Source organism: Squalius cephalus, assembly GCF_949319135.1.
Source record: "Squalius cephalus genome assembly, chromosome: 20".
Classification (NCBI taxonomy): domain Eukaryota; kingdom Metazoa; phylum Chordata; class Actinopteri; order Cypriniformes; family Leuciscidae; genus Squalius; species Squalius cephalus.
In genome coordinates, this window is record NC_137141.1 from 5,356,443 (window position 1) to 5,369,626 (window position 13,184).

Below are 13,184 nucleotides of genomic sequence, written 5' to 3' on the forward strand. Positions count from 1 at the left end.
AAAATAAATAAAAAATCCTGTGTTAGGTTTGGTATTCTGCCACATTATGGCTGTAATGAGTGCATGAGCGAACATTCTTTAATTCAGTAATCCAAACACAGCAATCCACAGGAGAATATCACAAGAGAAAATAACCACATGATCATAAACATACCAGACAATGAACAGACAGAACTCAGGGTTTAAATACACAGGGAGAGTAATCAAAATAAGTGCGAACAGGTACAAATTAAATCAGTAACTAATTAGGGCAAAAAGATCACAGGCAAACCAGAACAGGAAACATAGTGAAAACAAAACAAAAACAGAACATACACGCTACACTGTTTTCAACATTTATAATAATCATAAATGTTTCTTGAGCAGCAAATCAGCATATTATGATTTCTGAAGGATCATGTGACACTGAAGACTGGAGTAATGATGTTGAAAATTCAGCTTTGATCACAGGAATAAATCTGTATGTTGCTCACACAAAAAAAATGCTTCTTTTGAATGGCAGTCAATAGAGAAAGATCCTTTTTAGTAGTAAAGGTCAAAGGTTCTTAGGGTCTGAAACATTATTATTTGACCTGACTATCAAAAATTATTACAGAATGTAGAAATTTGAAGCAGTTTATAAATAAAAGCTATGGTGCCGAAACAAGTAATACTAACAAGTCTCTGTTTCTCTTTCTGGTTTTGTCGTTACAGTCTGATGATCTGGATCCCTTCCAGGACATTTTAGAGGACAGTGCATACACTACTGATGTCGGCATTCCCAGTCCCAAACCAAAATTTCCGCCTTGCAAGGAAAGCAAAAAGGACCTGATAACGTAAGCAAGACTGATATGATCACCCACCGCACCATGTTTCACAAGCCTTTACTCTGTTCTACTGTCTCTTCCTGTTCTACTTGTCTTCTTTATCTTCTCTCACTCTCTGCTTTAGAGCTCAGCAGTACTGCATGCCACATGATCTGACATAAACAGAGTCAGGAGGCAGAGTACGCTTACTTGTATAACGCTTTATGGATTTTAAACATCATTTAATTTGACCTGTTCACTGCTCAGCTTCTCTCTAGGATGTGATGTGATTTTAGGACTTAAGCACTCTTGCAGACAGTGAAGCTAAACTGGAAACAATGAACAATAAAAATTTGGGCAACACTTTGCGTTAACCGCCAATCAGAGTTCAAGTTCAACTAGGCACTTATGCATAGACTGTTACTGGACCCAACAGGTATACGAATTAGAGCTGTCAATATAACACATTTATTCAATGATCTAAAGAGAAACAAATTTAAAAATGTTTCTCTGCATGATATATAATGATGATACAAGTGTTCCTCCTGATTTAGATCTAGCTATATTGTATTTATAGAGTTGGCTAGCACATATATCAGTATTGGTCGGTTTCATTCCATTAAGAGATTTAAATGTTGCTATTAAGAGGTTTAAATATTGCTCAGTTTTGTTATATTAATAGTTTTTAATGTTGGTTGGTTTTTGTTATTTTAAGAGATTTAAATGTTGGTTTTTCAAAGTATCATTGTTTCCTGTTCTGTTTCCTTTGTTGCCATTTTTATTCATTGTTTTATTAATGCACCTCACCTGTTTCTCGTTTCTTTCATTGGTTTTCGTTGGTATATATTGAGCCTCTTTTTTGTTCGTTTTTGTTCCGTTCTCGTCAATGTAAGATGGTTGTTCTGTTGGCATGTTTTGATATTATTGAATCCTAAATATTTTTGTATTTTTGAATGTGTAAATAATTCAAATTCAAATATATTCAACCCACGGTTTGACAGAAGAAATGAACCCAAATATGGATCTAGCTGCAGCCCAAATCCTACTCCTCTCGCAAAAAAACTGAGCCCCAACTCAACAGGAATCAAAAGCCAGAGCCCACCGCAGACCCAGAGCCACAGAGAGCCAAGTCTGATCCGGTGCTTGAGCCGGCACTTACATCTCTAAAGGAGCTCACCCCTGAGGGTACGTTCACCCCGGAGCCCAAGTTTTGGAGTTTGTCCAGGAGCGAGAGCCAACAGTTCTTCAACCATTTCCATGTCTCCTTCTTCTTCCAGCACCAAGTCTCCTTCGTCGCCGATGCTCCCGCACAGCACCAAGACTGATTTGTCGCTCAGCACCAAATCTGTGTTGCTCTCAGCCAGCCTCCCACTTTTTCCTCCTATGCCTATGCCATCCGGTTCTTCGGCCCCATCTCCATTGGCTCCCTTTGGCCCTTCGGCTCCTTCTTCGCTGGCTTCACCAAGCAGCTCAGATCCGATTCAGATTCAGGTCTCCAGCTCCATCCTGGTGTGTAGATCCCCTGGCTCCACCTCAGCCCTCCGAGCCCTGGACTCCACCTCAGCCTGTCGACCTATCGTATCCACGTTGGCTCCACACTCCCTCTGGTCCACTGTGGTCCATCATCCATTAGGCTCCGCCGGGCTCCCTCATTACTCTGGCTCCGCCTTTTTCAGTTATTACCCTGGTTGTGTCACAGACGTCCAGTCCTCCACCTACACCTCATCCCTCCACCCCTTTGGCTCCAACGGGTTCTTCCTTCCCTCCAGCTCCACCGTTTACCTCGCTCCTTCCTTCTCCACCACAGTCCCACAAGCCTGTTGTTCCACCTCAGCCCTCCAGTCCATCGTGTTGCCCTAGGTCTTCATCTCTTTGGCTACTCATGGGTCTCCACCACACCCGGCTTCAGCTCAGTCGGTCAGGCCAGCTTCATATCTGCCATGGGCCTACATCCAGGTGTTTCTTTTGGGGATCACTCCCTGGCTCTTACCACCATCATCCCCTACCTGGCTTCTTCTTCTTCATTGGTTGTCCCTTCTGCCACCTCCGCATCCCCCTCCCACCCTCCTGTTGGACTGTGGGTAATGCCACATTATGTCTGAGTTTTTGTTGGACTCTTTTTGTTGGACTCTCGTTTTCGGTTTCCTTGGTTGGCATTGTTGGCTTTTTCTCATTTCTTTAATTGGTTTTCGTTGGTATATATTTAACCTGTTTTCTGTCAGTTTTCGTTCCATTCTCATCAATGTGTGATTGTTGTTCTGTTCAGGTTTTTTGATATTATTGAATCCTGAGTATTTGGGTACTTTTGAGTAGTAAATAAAGACTTCGCCAGTTAGTTTAATTAGCAGTCATTTATGCAAAAATGTTGAGAAATTTAGGGTATGGGTTTCATTTGAATTAGTATCATCTTTGATCTGAGCCATAATTAGTATAATGTGATGCCGTCCCTTACTGTGGTTGAAATTTAATTTCCCGCTATTGGAGCAATTCACACTTGAAGTAGTATCTTCATGTTTTTGTCAGTTGCGATTCATTTGATTTATTAATCAACACATCATAACATATAAATATATAAATCAATTGGCAGCCCTAACGAAAACATTTCAGGTCTTTTAACGTTTCTAACATGTACCCCTGTAATGCACCCAAAGGCGTTGTAATGCTCACATGGGGACTAGATTGAAGTTTTGCCATTTTTACCAGACTTTTTCTTTAGCTTTTGGTAGTATAATATTTTGTTTCCTTTATTATGTTTTGGATTTTGGCCTTTCATTCTGTCTATTTTTTCTGGAGACAGATGTCCAACACCAGGGTGTGATGGGAGTGGTCACGTAACCGGTAATTACGCCTCACATAGAAGGTGTGACTCCATTTTTGAATGGTGGATTCAGTCCAATGAATTTATTGTTTTCAGCTTACTTCAACTATGCTGTCAGAAAGTTATCAGACTTCCTCTCCATGTTAACCCTTTCAATATTTCACCAGAGATCCTGGGACACGTGCTAATGTCAAGAGAATAAAAACCATTAAATTGCTTTGCTATTCAGAGGGTTACTAAATACAGAGCAGATGTCCCTTCACTTGCACCATGGCTTTATTGCATTTGCAGTCCATTCTGAGTGGATTATGTATGTGTGTGTCTGTGTGTTTGTTTGGTTGTTAGTATTAGTAGCGTGTCTTACCACCAGTTTATTTGACTAACATCTGAACCTGCAACCTTTTAGTCTTTCAGGTTGTCCTTTAGCAGATAAAAGCATTCGGAGTATGATGGCCACCAACTCACAAGAACTCAAGTAAGTATCAAACTGTACAGCAGACATGGCTCATACTCAGGAATCATTGCCATTTGTGCCTGAAAATGACATTTGATTGGTTATATTCTATTAGCAATCACCATCGCACACCTGCAGGTGATAGGTGCGTGGGAAATCGTTGAGCTTAATTGGTTACAAATGGATCTTTACGGTGATTGGTCATGTGATCATTTTAAATGGGATTGAGTTTGAATAGTTGTATATGCCTGATGAAGGTCGTGAGCCTGAAACGTTGCTAGCAAAATTTTGATAGCATCATTTGCAAGAATAGATAGTTCCTTGTTTTTTTTTAGTTTTAATGTTTTCACACTACAGACCCAAAGCATCAGTAGCCACCATAGATATTGAGATGCAACTATAATGCAATGTACCTCAAAATCCACAAAAATGAGTTTATCGACACCTTATTTTTAAAATATCACTTTGATGATAAATATGTGACTACAGCTTACTACGAATTATTAATGACCCCTGACATTCTCTTGTGAAATACAAGTACACTTTAGCATACTTTTAAGAGTATAAAAAATAATATACTTACAGTAAGTGTGAACTGACACATTTCAGACACTTAAATGCATAAAATGAGATGAAAATGTCTTAAATTTATATTAAATGCAGTTAGGTAGACTAAAATATACTTTACTATAATTTCTGTCATGTATTTAAATATACTTATAATTACACATTTGTAAAGATGAAGTTGCAATTTAGTACATTTAAAATATATTACAGTTAAAATTAGAATCTAGTACTTTACATGCTTATATTAGTCAACACATCACTTCATACTTCATTAAAGCATGACAATATATTATAAAAACAATGATTTAAAATGTACTTTAAAAGTGTATTTAAGTGTGTTACGAAACAGCCATGAAAGTGTGCTTTCAATAATATTAAATTATCTGCAAGTAGTGTTTACTTTTAAGATGTGAAGTTCACTACAAGTGCACATTCAATAAAATTGTGCACACTTATTTTTCACAAGGGTTGATAAGGCTGTTAAGTGTAAACATAAGTGTAAATACAGATCTAGACTGTAAGAGAAACTTAGAGAAACTTAGCGTTTGAAGCATGTGGTCAAAAAGACTTTGATGATGTCATAAAGATCAAACCATTATTTTTAATGGGGGAAATGTCACAGTATAACAGAAGGTGCAGAAGCACATACAGTATATTACAGTGAAAGAATGATATCTGAAAATAAAACATCCAAATTTTAGGTGGAATTTTTGTTCTGCGTAATCCATTAAAATGTAATGATGAATGAGGATATGCAACAAAAAATTATATTCCAATGAAAAGCAATGTTTTTGTTTTTAAAGCACCATTTTGTTGACATAAAATCTATGACAAAATATCTATGTGTAATGTGCATATCCTGTTCTGTTTTGGTTTTGGTTTCACTCTGCCTGCTCTGTTCCCATTTGCCTGTGTTCATTATTAGTTCCCTTGGTTTCCCATTAACACTTTAGTTTGTTACTAGTTTAGTTGTTAGTTTGGTTAATCATTGATTAGATTCTGTTCACCTGTGTTCATCTAGTTTCTTTTGTTTGGTCCTTGTATTTATATCCCTGTGTTTCAGTTCATACTGTAGTTGTCGTCTCTCTTTAACGCATATGTTGAAGTCTAGTTTGTATTTTTCTCCTGCGGATTCCTGTGTTCTGAGTATTTTGAAGTAAAGTGTGATATTCTTCGTTATCGTTATACTATTTGACCAGCGTAACGTCAAGTCACCTTAATTTATATAGCGCTTTTAACAATATGTATTGTTTCAAAGCAGATTTACAGGGATAATAGGAAATGACCATAACAGATTGTTTTGGCTTTACAGCAGCTCTAGAATAAAGTTATTGTCCAGCTAAAGTTAGTTTTGATTGATTGATTCACTTCCGTTGCGAAGATCATTAGTTATTAACTTAGGGGCCGCTAACACAACACCGTTCTAACAGCAAAATCCTTAATGCGCTCCGTAACGTGAAACTATGAATATCATAAATAATAATATTAGTCAAATTATAATAGGCTATTAAGTAACAGGGACACACGGTTTTCTGAGAATGACACCCAGAGTTTTTGGTTTCTCAGGTAGATGGCAATGAATGAAGCTTTGAACATATTAGATATGAAAGTTTTCTTAGAAATTACAGAAGCTCCTGAGGTTTTACTCGCTGTTTTTTTTTTTTTTTTTTTGTGATTTTGATTTGATCACACACAATGACTTGAACAGAATGTGTGTTAAAACCAGTCAGGATAGTTAGAAAAAAGCTTACAGCAGGAATATGACATATACACTAAGTTGTGAGCTCATTGTTTTGTATCAGATTATTAGGCCCAATTTTTTTTCTAATGACTCAATGAATGCACTGCTCTGAAGCTTCATACTGTGAAGCTTCTTTCCTTCATTTCAAGAAGCAGTACATGACTTTTCCTTTTATTTGGAAGGTTTGTGGAAAGGCTGTTGTGCGAGTTAATGATGTTAATGTAAGGTCAGGGCTCTTCTTGTGCATGCTGGGCAGTAACAGAGTGTATTTCTGTCCCAGGTGCTCGACCCCGGGCTGTGACGGCTCGGGACATATTACTGGCAACTACGCTTCACACAGAAGGTAATGTACACACACTCCCTTGTGAAAAAAAATGCACTTAATTGTATTGTAAGTAAAACAATAATAATAATAAAAAATAAAAAAAACGCATTTGCCGATAATATTAATGAAATAAAGGGTCTCTTGTGTGTAATTAGAGTACACTTTCATATTTTTCTTAACACACTTGAGTACACTTTTAAAAATTGCTTCAAATATATTTTAAATCATTGTTTTAATCATCTTTTGTCATGCTTTAAAGATGTTAAAGCATGACATACTAAAGCACATGTAAAGTACTTGATTATAATTTTAACTGTAGTTTGTTATTCGATGTTACATTTAAATTTCATTTATATTAAATCTACTAAATTACAATTTCATCATTACAAATATGTAATTACAAGACATACAAGTTTTAATAGAATGGCATTAAAGTCTATTTTAGTTTATCATAAATTATTATCAGTACAGTACACTTTTGTCAATACTTCGAAGACAAAAGAAACAAATATGAAATGATATATAAAGTCCTACTTAAGTGGGTCATAGAGCACTCTAAAGTTCAGCTTATTGCATTTAATATAAATTTAAATTTAAACTACTGTATATTATGTAATTGTAAATAGCATGCAATTAAGTGTCTGAAAACATTACATTCAGTATATTCTTCAAAAGTACATTTCTTTCTATAATAAGTACTCGTTTTAAATGTATGCTAAAGTGTACTTTTTCACAAGAGCTGAAGCAACAACAGCTTGTTTTTCCCCAGTTTGTCAGGATGTCCACGGGCTCGGAAGACTGGAATAAAGATAGCACATAGTAAAGAGGACAAGGAGGACCAGGAGCCGATCAGGTACTCCAAGAGCTCCATCTGCTATAAAATGACAGCAAAACAATATTTATTTACATTCCTGGATGTAAATGTTGCAAATATAGTAATTACCAGCAAGTTGTTCAAAAGCAATCAATGTTTAACATTAAAGCTGCAGTCCGTAACTTTTTTGTGTGTTTATAATAAGCGAGTACATCATGAATCTTTGATGAATTTTTGCAATCCGTGTTTTTGTCTTAACCTGAATCACTGCGGTACAACTATAAAAGTGTTTATATTCATACTATCATAGTTTTTATTAATATTTTGAATGCCTGTCGTTTTAATTTGAGTTAAAGTTTTAGTAAATTTGTTGTTTTTGTTTTTATTAGTTTTTCTTGGCAACTAGCTAAAAATAAAATGAGATTTTTTTTACATTTAATTTTATTTCATTTAAAGTTTATTTTATTTCAAGTAACGAAAATGTAAAATGACATTGATTTAGTTTGTCTGGCAGAGATCCCGTGAAAGTGGTTTGTTTGTGTTTGCAGGTGTCCGGTGCCAGGTTGTGATGGCCAGGGTCACATAACGGGTAAATATGCGTCCCACCGCAGCGCGTCAGGCTGCCCTCTAGCGGCCAAACGGCAGAAGGACGGCTACATCAGCGGCTCCCAGTTCACATGGAAGGCTGGGAAGACAGACGGCATGTCGTGTCCAACCCCGGGCTGTGACGGCTCTGGACACGTCAGTGGCAGTTTCCTGACCCACAGAAGGTGCTTTTTTATTTGCAGAGGAAATTATTTACACTGAAATATTTAATATTCAATATTCACTAAAAGTACATTATTAAAATTAAAAGTTGTGGAGATGGTGATCTATCTATTGATCTTTTTTATAAAAAAAATAAATTAAAAAAAAGCATATGTTAATATTATTTTACAGGGCTTGACCCTTACTTTTTCCCCTAAGGAGCACTCGTAAGTTGAAAAATTTAGGAGCGCATTAAAAACTTTAAAAACACATTTTTCAAATAAGTAGAATACAAAAAGTACACATGGTTTTGCTGAAGGTTTTGCTGAAGCTTTTATCATGGCAACCTATATGGTATCACATATTGAATTAGTTTACAATAAAGTGTTGTCCTCCTAGCCGATCTTAATAACTTTTTCCTTACAATAAAAACTCTGAACATTTAAATATACAATAAAACAATACACTCAAAAAATGTATAAAGCAAACAAATGTTTCAAACAGGTTAAAGTGCAAAAGAACTATAAAAAAACAGGTAACACTAGGTTGGTAACAATAGGTAAAACTACAATAAGGTCCCATTAGTTAATGCATTAAAGGGTCAGTTCACCCAAAAATGAAAATCCTGTGATTAATTACTCACCCTCATGTTGTTCCAACCCCGTAAGACTTTCGTTCATCTTCGGAACACAAATTAAGATATTTTTGATGAAATCTGAGAGCTGGATCACTCCTTCATAGGCTTCTATGGGATAAAAACTTGCCGGCCCAGAAACGTTAGAAAAGACGTTGTTAAAATAGTCCAATTACTACAGTGGCTCAACCATAAGTTTATCAAGCGACGAGAATACTTTTTGTGCGCAAAAAATAAATAAAATAAAAAATAACGACTTTATGCAACTATTAATTTTCTTCTGTGTGGGCCTGGGTGAATTCACGTAGTATAACAGCGCAACGCTTCTGGGTTGTATGTCACCACCTAGTAACCATCCCGCTCCCATGAGCCTTCCATTTCTTTCCGAACTTCACACAGAGGTGAAGAAGTCGTGAAAGAAGCCATATTCACCTTGTATCTATCCTTTCCAGCTTTGTAATTATTTGAATGTGGAAGGATTGCACGAGCAAGGATGTGTGAGGATGAGTCCTGTTGAAGAGATTCTTGTGGGCTACCTCTCTCTGGGTGAATCCTTATCCTCTCTGAAGGCTTCGACCCTGCTGTCCAAGCTGTTACAGACCACCTCTCACTTAAATGTTAGAGCATGTGTGGCAGCAAATCAGGCCAGTGGTGCCTTACACACGATGGCCGTGTTGCAGGCATACCAGGCGGATCTGCAAAGTGATTTGGATCAGGGTCAGGGACTGAAGTGGTCACTGAGTTGCGCCGCACCACAGATCAGCAAACAAACAGATGCTGCCATTTGGTCGATCAATGGCGTCGATGGTGGCAAAGGAGAGGTAATTGTGGCTGAACTTGGAGGATATCAAGGAGAAAGCGAAAAACGTTCTCCTTGATCCGCTGGACTCGCCCTCTGAATTTTTTGGCACATCTGTAGAGACAGTGGTTGGTAAGATAAGAGAGGCAAAGGCACAGTCAGTAGCTTTCAGAAAGTACATCCTGGGCCAGTCAAAATCTCTGCCCAAGACCCAGGGCCGGAGGGAGAGTGTAGTCACTTGCGCACCTCCAAGGAGCAGAGAAAAGTCTAGATCTTAGGGAAGTAATTAATAAGAAGTAAATTGGTAAACAAGGTCAAATAAAGTTGAGTGGGGGGCACAAGCGGTTGTACCAAGCGTTTACATCAGGCCCTGAGGCTGGACTGATGATGTTACTGGCATACTTTGATTATATAACAAACCGCCTTCTGACAGGTCTTGCACAGGTTGGTGGTAGAGCTACTAAATTCCTTCCCCATTTTTTTGTTTTTTTTGGGGGGGGGGGGGGGGGGTATTTAAGTAAGGAAGCACTTGAGCATTTGGAACCAAGTAACAAGAAATCTGGACTAAGTTTTCATTACTTCATTACTTTCATTACCGAGGGTGGTAGCCTTAAGTGACCTTGGCTCCCTTTAGTTACTGCTTGAATATCCTTTAAGGAGAGAGCAATCTGAGTTAGTCCTCGCCAATCATGGTGTGATGATGGGCCGAAGTTGTTCTCCTTTGGTGGGAGCTAAACTCTCCAGTGGTGGTTGGATTATTAAGAAGGTTTTTTTATCCACTTTGAGTACTCTCCTCAAGGTGGATATTTTAGGGCATTTATCCCCTCAGCCTAGTTTGCTTCCCTCCCCAGCTACTGGGGTTTTAAGTAAGGGGTGTGGGGGGCATCCCTCCTTGGGGTCCTCCACTCCCTGTTGGAGTCTTAACCAATCCATGGAGAACCTAACATGCTGAGGTAATTTGCCTTATAGCATCCCTTCTTGTTATTGGGCATCTTTTTGAGTCCTGGGAGTCTTTGGATCCTGGACATGTCCAGGCAGGATAAGAGCACTTTCCCCACAATTGTTCTGGGGTAGTAGAGATGAAGCTCCCCTGCGGTTTCCTAGGGGTTTGAGTTTTAGATTGAGGATAATGAGTCATTATTCTTACAGTTCCTGTATATGCTCCCCTGGAGGTAGTGATGGGGCAAGGATTCCCTATGAGCTGTGTCAAACTAGAGATGTTGACATAGCTAAACCTTAGAGCTCTGCTCTTGGGCTTCATGCGGCTAATACCTGGCCCCAAAAGGAAGGGAGGAAGGTTGTAAAGGCCAGGACTTTCCTTGTCATTGAGCATAGAAGCTTGGGTAAAGGGAATACTACCACTAGACAGCTTTTATGGGTCTTAGGACGACCCCTGAATGATTGACGCATCTGACCCCTGAATGATTGATGCATCTGTCTCCGTAAGTCTACTAAGTAAGTAAGTCCATAGCGTTAACTTATGCTATGCCCATTATCGTTGTGCATAGGCACATCTAATGAGGCAGGCATTCCCTCAGCATGGCGTAGAGGGTATTTGTTCTCTCTAGTGTCAATCCAAGATGCAGTGTTGAGTTCCACTTCGAAAGGGAATGTCTCAGGTTATGACTGTAACCATGGTTCTCTGAGAAGTGGAACGAGACACTGCGTCTCGTAGGCATGCCTCAGGCCTGCAAGCACATCTCATTCAGACAAAGAAGTTGATGATGTACATTGTAGGTGCCCTCTTATACTTATGGGCGCTCTGGTAATAACGTCATAGACTGTCATCGGCCAGTGAAACTGGTACCTGAAGCACGTGTGCAAACACTACAGTCACGCTGATGCCGTCCCCATAGCATCAAACCTAGATGCAGTGTCTCGTTCCCCTTCTCAGGGAATCATGGTTACAGTCATAACCTGAGACCTTTTTTACTCTTACAAAACAGTCATTGTGAGTTTGGTAATACTGTAGGTACAGTACTTTGCAAAATAGGTACATTTTATGACCATCATGAACTTCAAATCAGATGCTGATCGGTCTGCACAGTGCCACATGAAATCAAACATGCCTATTAAAATCAATGCATGAGGTCTATCAGCCATTCAAAAGAGACGATAACATACACCTGAAAGGTACACACATTCTTTAAATTATGTGATGTCAATAATAGCAAACTAAATCCAGGCTGAATTATTTCACTCAATATTAGCCCATGGGAATGCTTATAAATAATGAAGATGTTTGGAATGTAATATTGTCTATTATTAAATGTCTATTACATTAAATAATAATAATCATAATTACAAAAAAAAAAAAAAAAAATATATATATATATATATATATATATATATATATATATATATATATATATATATATATATATATATGAATTGTAATAATTGTTCTGTTTGACAATTGACCCAATTCTCATCAACAACCCCTGACCCAATTCTTAGTGGTACATCTAACCCCACTTTATCTTTTCCTTTACTTTAATTCATTTTTTAAAAAGTCTAAATCAAATCTCTCATTAATAAAAATACAAATAAAAACATTTTATGTCCAACATAATATAAATACACAGATAACTATTATGCAACAACAACAAAAATATACGTTATCTTCAAAACCATTCAGATTAAAAGACAAGTTTAAAAAGAGAATAACCTTTGAATAAATGTGCTGAGATGAGATCTAGTGTCATCTGTGGGCAAGGAGAAAATCTTACTCCAGAGAGTAACATCTTTTATCTTACCCTAAACAACAGCATCAAGAATAGACACAGAGTGAAGGGAACAACAAACAAGAAGACGACCGTAGTGTTCAGGATCTGCACACGATACATTCACCAGGCTATTTATACTCTAACAGAAACTCAGAAACAGATGGTACCATAGCAGTGCTTTCAGGGCTACGTTGAGGATGGAATACTAGTGAACTGCATACTGTGTATACTCTTATTTAGCTGTAAACACATACTATATCTCAGGTGTTCTCAGATGTGGCCCTCGAGGTCCACTTCCTGCAGAGTTTAGGTCCATTCTTGATCAAACTCCCCTGTCTGTAGGTTTCCAGTACTCCTAAAGACCTCGATTAGGTGTGTTCGATTAGGGTTGGAGCTAAACTCTTCAGGAAAGGGGACCTCGAGGGCCAGAGTCGAGAGCCCCGCTATGTATTTACCACACTATTTTTACGGGTTATTTCATGCATACAGAAAAATGTACATACTGTGAGGTGAACAGTGTACATACTGCAGATACAGTAAGAGTAATACAATGGTATGCTATTCTAAACAGCACGTGAGTCCGGTCAATATTTAGGTGAGAGCGCCCTCTGCTGCCCTGACAGGGATGTGGCAGGTACATTAATGACAACAAATAATGACTATAGGTTTGTCAACTTCTGCAAAGAATTTTGTCCTTTTTTTTTTTTTTTTATGAAAATATAATAAACTTTCATTTATTTATACCACTTATACTACTGATCAAAAGTTTGGGAT

At 37.9% G+C, this 13,184-nt stretch overlaps 1 protein-coding gene across 2 annotated transcripts in view; it reads left to right on the forward strand.

The window, feature by feature from the left end:
- myt1lb (myelin transcription factor 1-like, b) overlaps positions 1-13,184 on the forward strand; it is a 143,374-nt gene that overhangs the window by 120,925 nt on the left and 9,265 nt on the right. For both annotated transcript variants that reach the window (XM_079853236.1, XM_079853237.1), the window contains exons 14-18: positions 694-815; positions 4,010-4,078; positions 6,646-6,708; positions 7,460-7,543; positions 8,053-8,274. In XM_079853236.1, the coding sequence (XP_079709362.1) occupies positions 694-815; positions 4,010-4,078; positions 6,646-6,708; positions 7,460-7,543; positions 8,053-8,274 (560 nt within the window). The remainder of the gene's footprint in view (positions 1-693; positions 816-4,009; positions 4,079-6,645; positions 6,709-7,459; positions 7,544-8,052; positions 8,275-13,184) is intronic.